This window comes from Ranitomeya imitator, chromosome 6, assembly GCF_032444005.1.
Source record: "Ranitomeya imitator isolate aRanImi1 chromosome 6, aRanImi1.pri, whole genome shotgun sequence".
Classification (NCBI taxonomy): domain Eukaryota; kingdom Metazoa; phylum Chordata; class Amphibia; order Anura; family Dendrobatidae; genus Ranitomeya; species Ranitomeya imitator.
In genome coordinates this window covers 309,976,392-309,994,786 of record NC_091287.1, presented here as the reverse complement: position 1 = coordinate 309,994,786, position 18,395 = coordinate 309,976,392, and the positions used below count along the sequence as shown (strand labels likewise).

At 42.5% G+C, this 18,395-nt stretch overlaps 1 protein-coding gene across 1 annotated transcript in view; it reads right to left on the bottom strand.

Moving 5' to 3' along the window:
* The window catches only part of DUSP22 (dual specificity phosphatase 22), a 95,226-nt gene that overhangs the window by 54,624 nt on the left and 22,207 nt on the right, over window positions 1-18,395 (bottom strand). The window contains exons 2-3 of the mRNA XM_069730749.1: window positions 14,505-14,538; window positions 3,663-3,745 (exon numbers count right to left, since the gene is read on the bottom strand). Of these exons, the coding sequence (XP_069586850.1) occupies window positions 3,663-3,745; window positions 14,505-14,538 (117 nt within the window). The remainder of the gene's footprint in view (window positions 1-3,662; window positions 3,746-14,504; window positions 14,539-18,395) is intronic.

Below are 18,395 nucleotides of genomic sequence, written 5' to 3'. Positions count from 1 at the left end.
TTCAACACATACTGATTATTCAGTATGGAGAGCAAGCACTACGTGCAGAATCCCACGAACTTACACACCTTGGCATAGGCATGCTATTAATGAGCTTATTAATGGTTGTCTGAGAAATGTACTGCAACACAAAGCACTTGGGCAGGCAAATCATCAAGATCCTCTGCTGGCAGCTCTCTTTGCAATTGCTGACCAATGATATCCCAGATGTGCTAGATTGAAGACAAGTCCAGAGACATTGAAGGCCATGGCAGGCTGCTCACAATAGCACAAGCGACATGCTGTCTAGCACTCCTGGGACAGTTTACGCAACAGTTTTAGGATGATGCGCTGCTCAAAGTCAGCCAATCATAAGACACCGCAGTCCAGTGGCTGGTGGAAAAGTGATATCACTGCTTTGTGTCTCTTCTGCGCAGAACACAGAGTGAACCAAAGACAGAAAAACCGAGGAGTGGACAAAAAGTTACATTAGCAGGTAAATATAATTTAAAATACCTTTATTTTGGTGAATTGGGAATGTGGTGGCACAGAAGGCGCTCAAACACAATAAAATAAACTAAATATGTCACATATCAATAATTAGTCATAGTATAGCAGCATATGGCATCACATGAAGAACAGCATCACGGAGTCAAAGGCCCTATAAAGTGCATAGGTAAGAAATATATTGCACATATATAGATATAAATTACACTGATGCTGATACTTATTGACTACAATTTATACAATAATTCATAGCATCAATGTAAAATATAGGGTGGAGCGATCAAACTACCAAAAGAGGCATAAATAATTTGTACATACCAGTTTAATACATGAAGGTCTGCTAATAGTGTGGTGCCGAACCCCAACGTATGTTTCGGACGTTGCTTTCATCACCCCTTTGTGTGATACCATATGCTTCTATACTATGATTATTGATGTGTGACATATATTTTATTCTGTGTGAGCACCTTCTGTGCCACCACACGCCCAAATCACCAAAATAAAAGGTATTTTAAATTATACTTACCGTACCTGCTTTTGACCGCTCCTCGGTCTTTCTCTCTTTAATTCTACATGTTGCTGGGTGGTCTCCACTCTAGTCCGCTGGTGTATAGATCATCAATATGAGTGTATCTATATATTCAGAAACCTATACTCTATATGTGTTTGTCCTTGCATAAATGGATAATGCAGATCACAGAGTGGCCTGCGCTAAATACAGGTGGGTGCCGCTAGGTCAGAACAACAAAGTTTATTATTTTTTACGTATCCAGTTCCTGGGAAAAGGTATATTTTGCCAGGAAAACCCCTTTAAAGATTAGCCTAAAAAAAAAAAAGTGTCTGTCACCCTCAAAACTGAAACAGAACCATTTAGACATTAATATAGAAGACTTGGCCCCTATAAAAATCATACATGTACAGTAGATTTTAGCAAACGCATTTTAAAAAGAAAGCATTTTATTACATACTTTATGTAAATCAGGAAGATTCTTGCCAAGAGCTCAGTGCACCTTTCTGCCCCCTCAATTACCATCCCCCACCCCGTCCCTCCCCTCATGGTGATTGGCAGTGCTCCCCTGTTTTGCACATATGGACAATGGAGTGGCTGAGCATCTGCACAGTGTCTATATGTGTAGCTCTCAGTATGTGCAGAGGCAAAGCTCTTGTGCCTCTCTTCAGTGTATAGCAGCCAGTTAGCTACACACAGGACTACAAAGCAGCGGAGGGCCAACAGTGACAAGTGTCATTATATACACACCCATATCTCCCTCTCCTGTGTATAATGGCTGCACACCGCTGTTGGATCCTGTGTTTAGCAAGTGGGTGTTATACACAGGAGACAGATGATTATGCACCCACACACTGACATTGTGACAACTCCCACTCACCGCTGATACCGCTTTGTAATCCCGTGTGCAGCGAGCGGCGGCTGTACACACTGGAGAATGGGATGACAACTCCCCGCATACCCTGACACAGTTTATGAAGGTGCCTGGCTGCTCCAGAGTCTGTATGTGCACAACTGGCGAGTTAGATCCAAAGCCAGCACTGCCAGTCACAATGAGGGCAGACGGGTAGATGGTAATTAAGTGGGAGGAGAGGTGCGCAAGTTCAATGTCAAGGGTGCACTGAAGCCCCCTCATTTATATATGTAATAAAACAGTTTATCTATAAAACACATTTACTATAAACTACAGTACCAGTATGATTTTATATGGGCCAAGTCTTCCATATAAAAGGTCTATATAATTCAATTTCCGTTATGGGGATGACAGACACCCTTTAGTTGCCTTATCGCAGAATGCTATTGTCTGTGATATTAGTGGTAACTAATAATGTACATATGGTAGGTTTCTCGCTTCACTAACCAAATGGTGAAATCTTATACATTAAGACATCATTGAATTTGCATTGTTTTTGGGAGGACAGCCAAGAAACTAGTCATATTACAAGACAGTCCGTGCATTAGGGAGATCAAAAATGCAAATGCTTTTCAAGAAAACATGTACTGCATATACAATCTTCAGAAAATAAATACTCTGTCCTATAGAAACGGTATATTAAGCCCAAGACTTTTCACTACATTTACCTGTGTGACTGGCGCCCTTATGCATGTGTACTACTAGTCAACCACCCCCTCCATGACAGGTAGGCGCTAGTGGTTGGTTCATCAGTATTTTGCACCTGTGTTGCCCCCGCCTTTATCATGGGGGTCTGCTGCATCCTGCTGTGCATTTAATAATGTGCCTTGGTGTTGATAAATACGACTGCCTTTTTTTCTTGTGACATCAACACAACTGACAATGAATAGATTTTCTATAAAAGGCCGACGTGACGGACCTGACTTGTTTTAGGACCATCATTTTATTATTATACTGTCCGTATATAATACTACTATACATAAAAAACAAATACAGAAACATGATTAAATACCCTGCAGTAAATAAATAAATAGCATAGTGCATGAAAGTAATATGCGGTACCTTAGTTAACATGTTTTTAGATCAAAATAATGTGAAAACCATCCCACCTCTTCACGGTGACCGTAATTGGGACAGTCCTAACCCCAATATTAAAAACCTTACTGATTGACAAGTCACATGCATGTGGAAAAGAGCTGAGAAGGACCGGGCCTAACTAGTGGACACACAGACATGGGAGATCATATCAATATAATGCCCAGCTCAAAGGAAAGGCAGGCCACACCTTTATATGCACATAAAATCCACATACATGTCACTTGGAAAATGGTAAGGTTTTTAATATTACAGTTAGGACTGTCCCAATTACGGTCACCATGGAGTGGTGGGATGGCATTTGCATTTTTTTGATCAAAAAACATGATAACTAAGTACCGTGTATTATTTTCATGCACTATGCTGTTTATTTATTTACTGCAGGGTATGTAATCATTATGTTTCTGTCTTTGTTTTTATCTCTTCAGTAGATAGTGTGAATGTGCGCTTACATGCTGCATGCACACAAGTTTACATCCCAGTTCAAATTTTTTTTATTTTTTTTTTAATATTATACATGTCCTAGCGAGATCACTGCAGAAAAGGAAAGGATATTCAAGGTACCCTTGTCTGTAAATCAATGTTATTGAGAAGGGTGTGTGGAAAGAGGTGATAAATCATACTGAGAGGAACGATGAAAAGGAAGGCAGTTCTGCTTACCTCTAACATAGGCCTGGCACTGTCATGTATAGACAAAATGTGAGTAATGTTATTCTTCTGTAGCTGTTCAATATCTCGAGCATCTGAAAGAAGGGACAGAAAAAAAATAACTTTCAGTCAAAAGAAAAACATTAAATATTTTTGATTTCTGAATCATTGCTGTAGGTCAAACTCAAGCAGGAACTTCTAAAACTGGGACTCATGATACAGAAATGACCTAGTTAGCCCACAAGAGACATATATCTGATTAAATAGTTAGATATCATTCTGCCCAAGATTTTTTTTTTTTTACATGGAATGCAACTGGAATTTCTATTTTGCCAAAATTGGAAGACCTAAGACAGTGCAACCTGTATTGCTAAAAGGGATTTTAATGTAATGATTGTCTTTGTGTACTTTGCTGACACAATGAAATGCCATAGATTCATGTGACCTCAGTAGCCAACTATTAGCCTCCATGGTGATGTTTACATATACCGTATATACGGCATGTTATGTCATCACTGCAGGAAAATATACTATGCGGTTTATTCATGTGACCTCTGTAGCAAACTACAGGTGCTTTTCACAAAATTACAGCGTTATCAGAAAGTTAATTTCTTTCAGTTCTTCAACACAAAAAGTGAGACACATTATGTAGAGTCATTACAAACATTGTGATCCATTTCAACTATTTATTTCTGTTAATGTTGATTATGGCTTACAGCCAATGAAAACCCAAAAGTCATTATCTCAGTAAATTAGAATACTTTATAACACCAGCTGGAAAAATGATTTTAAAATCCAAAATGTTGGCCTACTGAAATGTATGTTCAGTAAATGCACTCAATACTTGGTTGGGGCTCCGTTTGCATCAATTACTGCATCAATGCGGCGTAGAATGGATGCAATTAGCCTGTGGCACTGCTGAGGTGTTATGGAAGCCCAGGTTGCTTTCATAGCAGCCTTCAGCTCATCTGCATTGTTGGGTCTGGTGTCTCATCTTCCTCTTGACAATATCCCATAGATTCTCCATGGGGTTAAGGTCAGGCGAGTTTGCTGGCCAATCAAGCGCAGCGATACTGTTGTTTTTAAACCAGGTATTGGTATTTTTGGCAGTGTGGACAGGTGCCATGACCTGTTGAAGAATGAAATTTCCATCTATAAAATAGCTTGTCGGCAGAGGAAAGTATGAAGTGCTCTAAAATTTCCTAGCAGACTGAACCGACTTTGGTCTTGATAAAACACCGTGGACCTACACCAGCAGATGACATGGCTCCCCAAACTATCACTGATTGTGGAAACTTCATACAACGCCTCAAGCAGCTTGGATTGTGTGCCTCTCCACTCTTCCTCCAGACTCTGGGACCTTGATTTCCAAATGAAATGCAAAATTTACTTTCATCTGAAAACAACACCATGGACCACTGAGCAACAGTCCAGTTCTTTTTCTCCTTGGCGCAGGTAAGACGTTTCTGGCGTTGTCTATTGGTCATGATTTGCTTGACACAAGGAATGTGACACTTGTACCCCATGTCCTGGACACGTCTGTGTGTGGTGGCTCTTAAAGCAATGACTCCAGCAGCAGTCCACTCCTTGTGAATCTCCCTCAAATTTTTTAATGGTCTTTTCTTAATCCTTTCATGGTTGTGGTTATCCCGGTTGCTTGTGCACCTTTTTCTACCACACTTTTTCCTTTGACTCAACTCTCCATTAATATGCTTGAATAGGCCCGATGCTGGGTACTGCACATCCTCTTCTGATGATGGCCGGAGCTGGGTACCGCACATCCTCTTCTGATAGTGGCCGAGGCCTGCACATCCTCTTCTAATAGTGGCGGAGGCTGAGTACTACACATCCTCTTCTGATAGTGGCCGAAGCTGGGTACTGCACATCCTCTTCTGATAGTGGCCGAGGCTGGGTACTGCACATCCTCTTCTGATAGTGGCCGAGGCTGGGTACTGCACATCCTCTTCTGATAGTGGCCGAGGCTGGGTACTGCACATCCTCTTCTGATAGTGGCCGAGGCTGGGTACTGCACATCCTCTTCTGATAGTGGCCGAGGCTGGGTACTGCACATCCGCCTTCTATTGATTTGAATAGGAAGTAGATGTGCAGTACCCAGCCACTATCAGAAGACATAGCAGCTCTGCAAGTGAGCATTTCTGGAAACAAGAACACATTGGCTACTTGCACAGTGAACAAGTCTGTAGGAACATGTTCACACACCACCAAGAAACTTGAAGACACAAAAGAGCATAGTAGAACCAAAAACACTCAGTTTCAAAAACCTGATCATCTGTATATTAAATTGTTCTCTTGTGTCTACAAGACTATGCTCTTTTGTGTCTTCAAGTGAGCATTTCTGGCTGGCAGCCACCGCCGACACTGAGAACAGCTGATCGGCGGAGGTCCCGGGTGTTGGACCCTGACTGATCAGACATTGACCTATCCTTAGGATAGGTCATCAATGATAAAGTAGTGGACAACCCCCTTAAAACAAGTGAACCAGTCATTAGTCATCTAATGTAGCAATAATATTGGATTGTAACATCACTGATTCCTTTTCTTGTTCCAGGGTTGTGGTGGCATGCTTACGGTGGAGTGGGGTGAAACTGCTGTCTCCCAAATAAACATGTAACATTTCTACATATTTTAACTTCGATACATAATAGTGCCTTATTGTTGGAGTTCCTATAGTTTTCCTAAACCAAGCAGTGAGATCAGCATACAAACTATTATTAGAGCAGTAACGTCAGTGCTCAGGGTCAGAAATGGTATCCATTAGGAAGATTAACAACATAGCTCTGCTGCCGTTATAGCACACAGAGCAGGGTGAAAGCAAAAAAGTCGAATCTACACGATGCTAGTCATATAGCCAGGAGCCTTACATAATGTCTAATGAGATGTTACTCGTGCCAGGAGAAAATGTATACGGGAAGATGAATCTTCCAGATGCACTATCAGACTTTAATCAGTACATGATAGGTGGAAATAACTAAATTTACATTACACTCCTGGGCTCAAAGCTAGAAGAGGAACAGGTCTGCTAACTACTACTGCATCCTGGTATGTCTTCATGTATGGAGTATAGCTGGTCTTTTGGCAGCCAAAAATATATTAGAAATATAAAGCAAAGCAATCAAAAGGAAGGTCAGACCACAAACATTTTAATGTGGACCTGTCTAAATGTATTAAGAAAATTACATAGATCAGGCCAGAACAGCATGCGACCAGCCAAAGGATTTTTTTTGGCCTGCAAAGAATTAGGAGACACCAGTTCTCATCTTTCTGCATTGAAATGTATTTGCGTCTTTCTGGTGTTTGTTTTTAATATAGTACATTGGGTCCATTCGCGATGTGTCACTTACTGGGCTGTTTAGTGTAGTTTTGGTAAAATCACTAATTTAATCAACATATTATCACTAAAGGACTAGTAAACCTGCTGCCCGATAGTCCTCCATATTCATGATCTCTGTATAACCCTGCACCACCACTTATTGGCAGCTTTCTGCCTATGCATAGTGTACCCAGAAATCTGCCAATCCGTGGTGAAGGAGAGGTTATACAGAACTCAGCATTTAGAGAACCGCTGAATCTGCAGAAAATAATACGGTGAATTTTTATCAAAACAACAACTACGGTAGCACGTACCAACAATCAGGGTCCCTACATCATGCTGCTTTCAGATGGGGTATCAAAAAAAACTGGTGACAGATTCACGTAAATAGGAAAATCTGAATAAATGCCTAATGTCGATACCATAATTTTAGCACCCTTTCATACAACTTCTATGGTTGTATTAAGTATAGTTAATAGTTAATTGCCTACAATAATAAAAAAAAAAATTAAAGGAATAAGGCTATGTTCACACCTAGGAAGGGGGCTGCGGGTTCTCCCGCGGGTTTTCCCGCAGCGGATTTGATAAATCTGCAGGGCAAACCCGCTGCGGTTATCCCTGCAGATTTATCGTGGTTTGTGTTACGGGTTCCGCTGCGGGATTTACTCCTATTATTGATGCCGCATATGCAGCAATATGCAACATCAATAGTAATGTTAAAAATAATAAAAATAATGATATACTCACCCTCTGACGTCCCGATCTCCTCAGCGCTTCAGGCGGCGGTCCGGTTCCAAAGATGCTGTGCGAGAAGGACCTTCGTGACGTCACGGTCATGTGACCGCGACGTCACCGCAGGTCCTGGTCGCATAGCAAACCGCGTGCAGCACTGAGGAGATCGGGACGTCAGAGGGTGAGTAGATCATGATTTTTTATTTTAATTTTTTTTTTTTTTACACAAATATGGTTCCCGGGGCCTGGAGGAGAGTCTCCTCTCCTCCACCCCAGGTACCACCCGCACATTATCCGCTTACTTCCCGCATGGTGAGCACAGCCCCATGCGGGAAGTAAGCGGATCAATGCATTCCTATGGGTGCAGAATCGCTGCGATTCTGCACAAAGAAGTGACATGCTGCGGGTTGTAAACCGCTGCGTTCCCGCGCGTTTTTTCCCGCAGCATGTGCACAGCGGTTTGCGGTTTCCATAGGGTTTACATGTTACTGTAAATGCAATGGAAACTGCAGCGGACCCGCAGCGGCAAAATCGCCGCGGTTCCGCGGTAAAAACCGCAAAGTGTGAACATGGCCTAAGAGAACAGCCAAGTCTTGCACTTTTCAGCAATGCTTTTTACACCTAAAATTTGCCTTACCTACATAATAACTAAGAAATCAACAAGTGGCACTTTATAAAGTAACAGCCAAAGGCACAGCACCTCTGAAGATGCTCAGCCGTTAGTCGCCTGAGCAATACTTGGCTCAGCATGACTCAGAAAGAACATTTGGTGGGTATATTAGATAACATTACATAAGGCGTGAAAACATCTGCCTGGCAAAAATCATTGAAAAAAAATCTGATTCTGTTAAATAGAGTATTAGATCACATGTTAACAGCATTATAGCTGCACAGAGCGAGTCACCAAAATGTAACTTACATTTCTTTCTAATATGATAAGCCTTAAAATGTAAGATAACTCAGCTGTTTATTACATACAATATGCAAGTACTACATTTTAATGTGCCACTGAGACCATTTAAAAAAACTGTTCAGGAAAACCTTTAAATCAGCCATCATGTGTGGGGATAGATGCAGTCTCAGCGTGCAAGCCCACATCAAAGTCAGGGAGCCACCATATGATGCACATGTGGCGGTAAGGGGTTAAAAAGAATCTTTTAATAAAATGTTTGCTAAATGGTACTATACCCCAACTAGGTGAGCCCACATACACAGACCTTTCACCTCTATGTTGGAGAAACTGGTCAGCAAGGTAGTCTTCTCCATATTTTCTGGAATTGCCCTAAGCCTATGTTTCCACGGTCAGTAAAGGCTGCGGGTTTGATGCTGCACACAGTCGCAGCATCAAACCCCCAGCAGCCAGATGTTACAGCATAGTGGGTGGGATTTCAAGAAATCCCATCTCCACTATGCGTTCAGAGACGCCCGCGGCTCCCTGCGTAAGCGGACATGCGGTGTGTCTTTCCAGACCGCAGCATGTCTATTTACGATGCAGAGACGCTCAGTCACCGCAGCGTAAATTGCCCATAGACTATCATTACATGCGGTAAAACCATATCTTTATAGTCACATGCATAGCAAGTGCGGAAACGCAGTTACTACGCATGTGTACTAATTTACATAATGTCTTACCTTCTGCCACAGCCGGAAGTTCGCATCCACAGCAATTCTCGCGATGAGATCACCTTACCTCGAGAACTGCCTTGCACGTGACCGCCAGGGTTATCTCCGGTCACTAGCAAAGTTCTCACGGTCAGCTGATCGTGAGAACTGCAGTGCAGGTGACCGCTGGAGAAAGAGTTATCTCCGGTGGTCATCTACAAGCTCTGCTGTGTCTGGATGTCAGGTTGGATGGTGGCATAATGCCACCGTTCAGCCTGACATCCAGATGTAGCAGAGCTGTACTCGTCGTGGGGCAGTCGGTAAATGGACTACAGCGGACAGAGAGTATTATATGGTGGTTTATTATTTTATTTTTTTTGCAGGAGATCGAGGGCGTCGGGGATTGGGCGATGCAGTAAGTATGGTAAATTAAGATTATTAAAGGATTTTATTCTGGCTGTGTCTTTATTGACCATAAGTCAATAGACTTAAAGACGCTTCTCCATTACCAAGCCGTAGGCTTGATGTCACCTGATGCCACCGCTAAAGGGCAAGTGGGAAGAACCGGGTAAAGTGCCACAATTGGCACATCTTTGGATGTGCCAGTTGTGGGGCGGCTGCGGGCTGCTATTTTTTGGCGGGTGAGGGCCAAAATCCATGGGCCTCGCCAGCCTGAGAATACCAGGCCGCAGCTGTCTGCTTTTTCCTTGGCTGGTTAACAAAAATAAGGGGACCCCACACTGGGGTTTTTTGGAGGGGATCCCACTATTTTTGCTAACCATCCAAGGTAAGCAGACTGCTGCAGTCGGGTATTATCAGGCTGGTAAGGTTATTGGATGCTTACCAGCCTGAAATACCAGTCCCATTAGTCTGCATTACTCTGGCTGGTTAACAAATATAGGGGACCCCACTATTTTTAGATTTTAATTATTTATTTATTAAAAAGGAGGGGACCTCTCTCTGTGCTTTCATCCACTTTCTGTGTCATGTACTTCTGGCTGTGTCACAAGATTCACCGTTATGCAAATTAGTACACAAATGCGTAGGATGCTGCGTTCCCGCACTTAATACGCATGTGATTAGGAAGATAATGTGGTTTTACCGCAGCTATTGAACGTGTATGAGTAATTTACACAGCGGAGACTGAGCGTCTGCCCCAACATAAATTGACATGCTGCGGTCTGGAAAGATGCGCCGCATGCCCGTTTCTGGCGGGTGAGCCACAGGCACTGGTGCATGCATAATGGGCATGGGATTTCTTGAAATCCCCTCCACTATGTATGCTGTAGCAGCTGGACGCTGCAGGTTGGATGCTGCGGATGTATGCTGCGGATGTATGCAGCATCCAACCGCAGCGTTTAATCACCGTGGGAACATACCCCAATATATCTGCAAACTGGAAATCACTTTTCCTTCCCAGAAGCAACTTTCAATTAGCTTTACTTCAAGTGACAAAAAAAACGCGTGCAATAAAACAACGCATCAAAAACGCAACTGGCAGCTTTCAAAGGGCCAATGTACATCAAAAACAAAATATGCTAATTAGCGATGGGGGCGTGATTATACAAAACACTCATTATATTAAGACAGAAACACAGAGCCCAGTGACATTACTAGAATCAGGGCCCCTACGCCTGCAGCATGCTGCTCTCAGATTACATAGCAAAAAAACTGCTGACAGATTCCCTTTAACTCCTGAATGAGTAGAGGTATTTTTGTTTCTGCATTTTAGTTTTTTGCTCCCCTTCTTCTCAGAGCCATAACTTTTTTATTTTTTGATCAAAATGGCCATGTGAAGGCTTGTTTTTTGCGGGACTAGTTGTACTTTTGAAATAGATCAGTGGTTTTAACATATAGTGTACTGGAAAACAGGAAAAAAAAATTCCAAGTGCGGTGAAATTGCAAAAAAAAGTGCAATTCCAGAGATGTTTTTTGTCGTTTTTTTTTTTTTTTTTTACCATGTTCACAAAATGCTAAAACTGACCTGCCATTATGATTCTCCAGGTCATTACAAGTTCATAGAAATGACAGAAAAACGACTGGCACATCGAAACTAGTGTGAATAGGTGCGGTAGCTGCTTCTGGTATGCACCTATTCACACTAGTTTGGATGTGCCAGTCGTTTTCTGTCATTTCTATGTTAGCTTACTGACTGAGCACTCCTCCATTCACCATCTGGTTTTTAATTACATCTAATCACACTTGGTTCCGGCCAACCCATATATGTAGGCTTTGCTGAGAGAGGTGTCCATATTCACCCAAGCATACAGACATTGGCCTTCGGTATCTCCAAGTTCTTTTTTATTTAAGTAATGAAAAAAAAAAATTCCAAAGTTTGTTTAAAAAAAAAAAAAAAAATTGCGCCATTTCCGATACCCATAGCGTCTCTATTTTTCGTGATCTCAGGTCGGATGAAGGCTTATTTTTTGGGCGCCGAGCTGATGTTTTTAGTGATATCATTTTGGTGCAGATACGATCTTTTGATCGCCCGTTATTGCACTTTAATGCAGTGTTGCAGCGACCAAGAAAACGTAATTCTGTAGTTTTTACTTTTTCCCCCGTTACGCCGTTTAACAATCGAGTTAGTTCTTTTTTTTTTTTTTATTGATAGGTAGGCGATTCTGAACGCGGCGATACCAAAAACATGTATGTTTGATTTTTTTTATCGTTTTATTTTGAATGGAGTGAAAATGGGGCGATTTGAACATTTATATTTTTTTATTATTTAAACATTTTTAAAAACATTTTTTCCACTTTTGGCATGCTTCAATAGCCTCCATGGGAGACTAGAAACTTCACTACTTTGATCGGCTCTGCTACATACAGGTGATAATCAGATTGCCTGTATGTAGCAGAAATGCTTACTTGCTATGAGCACTAATAGCAATCCGGCTATGACAACCATATTGGTCTGCTGGAGACCTCTGGTTGTCATGCCAACACATCGGTGACCCGCAATCACGTGACAGGGTCACCAATGGCCGGGTTTAGTGACACGCTTCCGGTAAGCACAAGTTAAATGCCGCTGTCAGATATTCATAGCGGCATTTAACTAGTTAACAGCAGGGGTTAAATCAAAATACAAATATCACTTACAGTAAACAAACTAACAATGACGGACTGATACAGAGGGGCGAGGACCCTGCCCTTGCGGGCTTACATTCTACAGGATTATGGGGAAGGCAACAGTAGGTCGGGGTTTGCAGGAGCTCCGATGGTGTTGAGGTGGCCGTGTGGTTATCACAGGTTGTAAGCTTTTTTTGAAGAGATGGGTTTTCAGGTTTCGTCAGAAATATTCAAATGTGGTGGATAACCGGACGTGTTGGGGCACAGAATTCCAGAGGATGGGGGATATTCGGGAGAAATCTTGGAGGCGATTGGCACAGGATTGAATAAGCGTGGGAGGAGAGAAGGAGGTCTTGGGAGCACCGGAGATTACGTGAGGGAAGATATTGGGAGATTAATTCGGAAATATATGGAGGAGAAAGGTTATCGATGGCTTTGCAAGTCAGTGTTAGTAGTTTATACTGGATACGCTGGGAAATTGGGAGCCAGTGAAGGGATTTGCAAAGAGGAGAAGCAGGAGTGTAGCGAGGTGAGAGATTAATTAGTCGGGCAGCAGAGTTAAGGACGGACTGGAGGAGCGCGAGAGTGTTAAAAGGTAGGCCACAGAGGAGGCTGTTGCAGTAGTCGAGGCGGGAGAAGATTAGAGTATGCACAATCATTTTGGTAGGGGAATAACCTCAGAAAAAATATATGCCTAGGGGAGGCAGCTTTTGCAATAGATAAATACATCCGAAAAGAGAACAAGAGAAAGCTATAGCCTTAAAATAGTAAACATACTTTATTTCAATCAATAATTACATAAGAAAAAACAATATAGCAAAAAATTTTTTTAAAAAGATATGTGTGGATCCAAAGTGCAACAGATATAATCGATCCAGACTCAAAAAACAGGCAATATCAGGGGTCATAGCATATATAAGGTGCAAATTGCAACCTAAGGTATAGGAATATTTTTGATGATGCAAGGCAAAGTGCTAGTGTGCTTTAGTGCAATAAAGTCTGGGCAGCAAATGCAAGCTATGAGAATAGGAACTAAAGGACTACACCTATACGAAAGTGCTGTTAGTATACTATACGGCCTAAGGCTCTTAGAAAGGTGCACAGGTCCTATTCAAGCAACCATCAAGAGTGACCCTGAAAAATAAATAAGGCACAGTGGCAGAAATGAATTACCTGTGAGCCGTGGAGCGATTCCCCGACGCGCGTTTCGCGTGTAGCTTTTACCTTACCCCTCGTAAAAGCTACACGCGAAACGTACCTTAGGTTGCAATTTGCACCTTATATATGCTATGACCCCTGATATTGCCAGGATGGATCCTGGAAATATTTTTGAGCTGGAGGCGACAGAAGGTGGCAAGAACTTGGATGTGCAGTTTGAAGGACAGGGCAGAGTCAAGGTTACTCTGAGGCAGCGGATTTCGGAGACAGGGGAAAGTGTGATTTCACTTATTGTGATAAATAGATCAGGTAGGGAAGATATGCAAGATGGAGGAAAAATAATTAGTGCAGATTTGTCCACATTGAACTTGAGGAAGCAAGAGGAGGAGAAGGAGGATGATATGGCTGATAGACACTCTGGGATTCTGGACAGCAGAGAGGTGACATCTGGGCCAGGGAGGTAGATCTGAGTGTCATCAGCATATAGGTTATACTGAAGCCACAAGACTTTATGAGTTGTCCTAGTCCAAGGGTATAGCTTGAGAAGAGAAGGGGGTCCTAGGACAGAGCCTTGAGGGACACCAACAGAGAGAGGGGATGGTTATCGATCTCACTCTGTCTGGTCTCCAGCAGTTGCAGAAGCGAGCCAGGGGTCACATTCCAATGCAAGTCTATGAGAGCCTGGTGGGCTAGTGACCATTTCCTCTGACTTGCAGTCAATCAGAGGCTACAGTCACACGATGGTAGCGCAGGACCGGAGTGGAACTGGGAAGTATAATATCAGGTGCAGGGAACTTACCTCAGTAGCACCACTCCAGTGCTGCAATAAAAAAACACTGGTTTATCTGAACTAACCCATTGTGTGTCTAGAATATTATATATAAAAACTGGAGTGAGGTCCTCTAGAATATATAGGAACGGATATATACTACACACACAATAATAGATAATAAATATTTACATACCTTTAAAATTACCAATGAATAACCCTGGAAGAATCTGTAGAGAATAAACACAAATTAAATCAGTACACCAAGGAAAAATTACATGACTTGAAAATAAGATGTAATATGCATGGATTATCATAAAATTAAAAATGACATGTCTCGCTGGATCACAATATCCTTCAGAAGCATCAGAGATAAGATTAGCACTAGATTAGACAGTATGTTTTATCATGAAAGAAACTTTGAAAAGTCGGCCACAAACTGTGCGTCTCAGATGACAAGTCCGAGAGGCCAGTCCATGGCAGATTCTCTTCACCCTGCTCCACTAGATTGATGGGGAGAGATCTGTCCATCAAAAGGAGTGGGGAAGCCACCGGGAACCTGCCTTGGACCAATCATACAAGATGCATAATCCCTGGCCGGTATTTCAAAGTATTTTACATCTCTAATACCGCAGCGTTTAAACTTACACTGCTGCAATAATACGGGCGGTGTCCAATTCGTGCTGCCCGTAGAGGAGGTGCAAATTGCTACGCAGCACCCAATTCATCGGCCATGTAAGTAATTTCTGCTGGATGGATGGGAGCCCTGAGAACCGCCTCTTACCTCACCGCATGCACAACTTTTCTTTTGATTTGAGTCATACCGCAACAATGACGTTGCAGATTAACGGAGCAAAAGAAGAGCCACTGATGTCGGGATATAAAAGGTGGCTCTCAGGCCTCCCATTCAGCAGACAGGTTACAGTCATGGCTGATGGATTGGGTCCTGTGAATCAATTTGCACCAACTCTAGTTGCCCATTTGGGCAACATGAATCTCATTTCAGATTCCCTTTAAATGTGATCAGTGCCAAAGAAAAGTAGCCAGTTGGGGTGCCTGACTTTACAGGGAGGCCTTCACAATCACTTTGCTGCCCATATAGAATAGGGTCCAGTAAACGGGTCCCCAACCTGCTGCTTGGGATGCTTCAATGTGCATATAATGGTGAGGTCGGTGGGGAGGATAGGATAATACGATAATTTAGAGGGATGTTACAGCAGGATGTGATGGTGTGGTGAATGCTTCATTAGAGAATTCTCTACGGGGTAGAATGGGAACCCCTGCATGTAGGTATACTGCCTATAAGGAACGGCTGTACAAGGTGTTTTCTGTGGGGGTGCTTTGGCTGTCATTATACCAGTAATTGGGGCTTCTGTGTGACACCACAATGATGGAGGGAGGGTGTGCTGTATATGGCTCAGAACTGAATTTGACTCATGGTAAGAAAGGTTGGCTACCACTGATCCAGTAGGTTACTGGGCATAAGGGGCCACTGGTGGTGGACACATTTAATAAACTGGGAATGTAATTTAAAATAATCCAGTATGTCTAGATACAGGACAATTTTTAGGATTTCCTTTGAAAAATTGTTTGTGTGATCCAATAGAGAAATTAAATATAAAGTTGTGGGAAAACCCATTTAATACTTTGTGCTATGTGCCTCGGCATAGAGAAAGTAATGAATAGTAAAAATGTACAAAGGTTTATGCTAATTGTGAAGTCATAGTTCCCTGTGAGTTCGATGCTTGAAAATGTGCTGAAAACCAAGCCACCACTTACAAAAGTAAGGCTTCTTTCACACTTGCCGTATTTTTTGCGTCCCGGATCTTGTGGATCGCCGTTTTTCTTGTTTCGAATAGTAGAGACAAGTAGGGGGGAAAAAAAACAGCGTTCCGCAAGGTGCACCGCATAAACAAGCTTCCGTTGTTTTTGTCGGCCCCATTGATTTTGAATGGGGGCCGTGTGTACAGGATGAGCAGGATCGATATTTTTTCACGGCCGTAAATACGGCCATACGGCGCTCCGACAAATTTTTGCGGCTCCATAGAAATCTATTGCACAAAAACACGGCAAGTGTAAAAGAAGCCTTTTAAATGAAATCATACAGAAAAATAAAGTAGGCCAGTCATTTTTCATTGTGAAATTCTAAAACAGCACATAAAAGCAGAATGTTAAGATACACAATTACAGCACAGAAGAATGAGAGCAAGGCCTATTTAGAAGTCAGACAAGTCTACACTGCAGAACTGGAAGAAATAAGAAATATTTATCAAGGTGGTAGCTACTTTACTTGTACTGGACTGGAGATTACGCCTGTATCATTGTCCGGAGCAATATTCATAATTCAGCTTGTTGTTGTGAGAAACCCCATACAAGACAGTCTGCAAACCACTGAAGTCATATGTGACGCAGTCATCTTTTTCCCCTTCATCTGATTACACTTCACTTATTACCGGTAGTTTAGAGACCATGAATGCAAATCATCAGGACACGATATAAAGACAATGAACCAGTGGGGCCATGTGATTTGCAAGCTAAAACTAGCAATTTTAAATGCAGCATTGGACTACCGGCTATGTTCACACGTTGCGTTTTTTTCCGCAGTTTTTTTATCAGATATTTAGCTGCGTTTCACAGTGCCAGCAAAGTCTATGAGATTTCAGAAATCTCATGCACACAGCTTGGTTTATTTGTTCTCAGTATTTTGTGCAAAACCTTGGGTTTTGCAGAAAGGAGCATGTCACTTCTTTCAGCGTTTCTTTAGGGGGTTTTTCAGCTACAAAAACGCAGGTATTAGCTTTTGTTGAGTTTTTGGGGCCAAAACCTTATAAAGTAGAATAAGATTTTTTTTATGCACTAAACTATCAGCATGCACAAGAGACAAATGTACCCTGACAAAAAGGCAGCAAAAACTAAGCAAAACCTGCTTTTTAGAGGCAAGTTTCTACCTACCAAGAGAGCAGATTTTGCCTGAAGAAAAAAAACGCAAGGTGTGAACATAGCCTTACATGCGGAATAAACTAAATTACAGGAAATTGCAGTATGTAGATTTTAGTGAGCCTTTGACTGCTGGGACCTCAATGATCAGGACTAATGGTGCAATATATCTTTTAATAAACTGAAACTGCAACAATTACTCTTAGGCCGGTTCACACTTGCAAGAAACTCGCACGAGTCTCGCGTCAATACGTGGCATTGGACCGGAGCGCTCAGCTGCATAGAAATATATGAAACCGCACACTCCGGTCCGAGTGCCGGTGGTAGTGCCGGGTATTGAGACGCGAGACTCGTGCGAGTTTCTTGCAAGTGTCACCCCGGCCTTAGGCTGAAATCACACCAGCGCATGGCGTCCGATGTGATATGCCAATGACCCTTGGCTCCAGCTCTGCTGCGAGTGTGATCCGAGAGTTATTCTACTGTGCGCCGATCCTCTCGCATGATGAATACATCACAGCACAGGTGCAGAGAAGATGAAGAAAGTAATTTCTCAACCTCCTCCATTGCCTGTCTTGGCGTATATCGGACTGCACTGGGGTGACATTCGAGTCCGATGTTGCACTCGCACCCACAGACTTGTATGGGTGAGAGTGAGCTGAGTTTTGCTGCCAATCTGCAATTGTTCTCTTATGCCGAACCAGAATGAGAAAATTGCAGATCTGAGCAGCCTCATAGATTAACCCTGGGCAGAGTGCTATGCGATGTTTTATCACATAGCACTCAGCCGTGTTATACGCTTGTGTGACTCCAAACACATGCACGCTCAATTCAGCAGAGCATGCATGAATTACCAAATGGGCAAAAGGGGCTGCCAGACACCTCAGGCAGCAGCTCATCTTCCCTGAAAACAAAACTAATAGGCTGTAAAGATCAACATGCCTGATCTTTCCATCAGGAGACCTATCTACCGTACTCAAAACGGTTGGGCTTTCTTAAATTGGTAGTTTGGCTAATGTGCATGGGGACCTTACTGAGCCATGGTTCCCATACACATGCCTGTGCCTGGTATTGCAGCTGAACCCTGCAGTCATCCAGTCATCTTTTGAATTCACATCATGGATAGCACGGTGGGTCAGTGGTTAGCACTGGT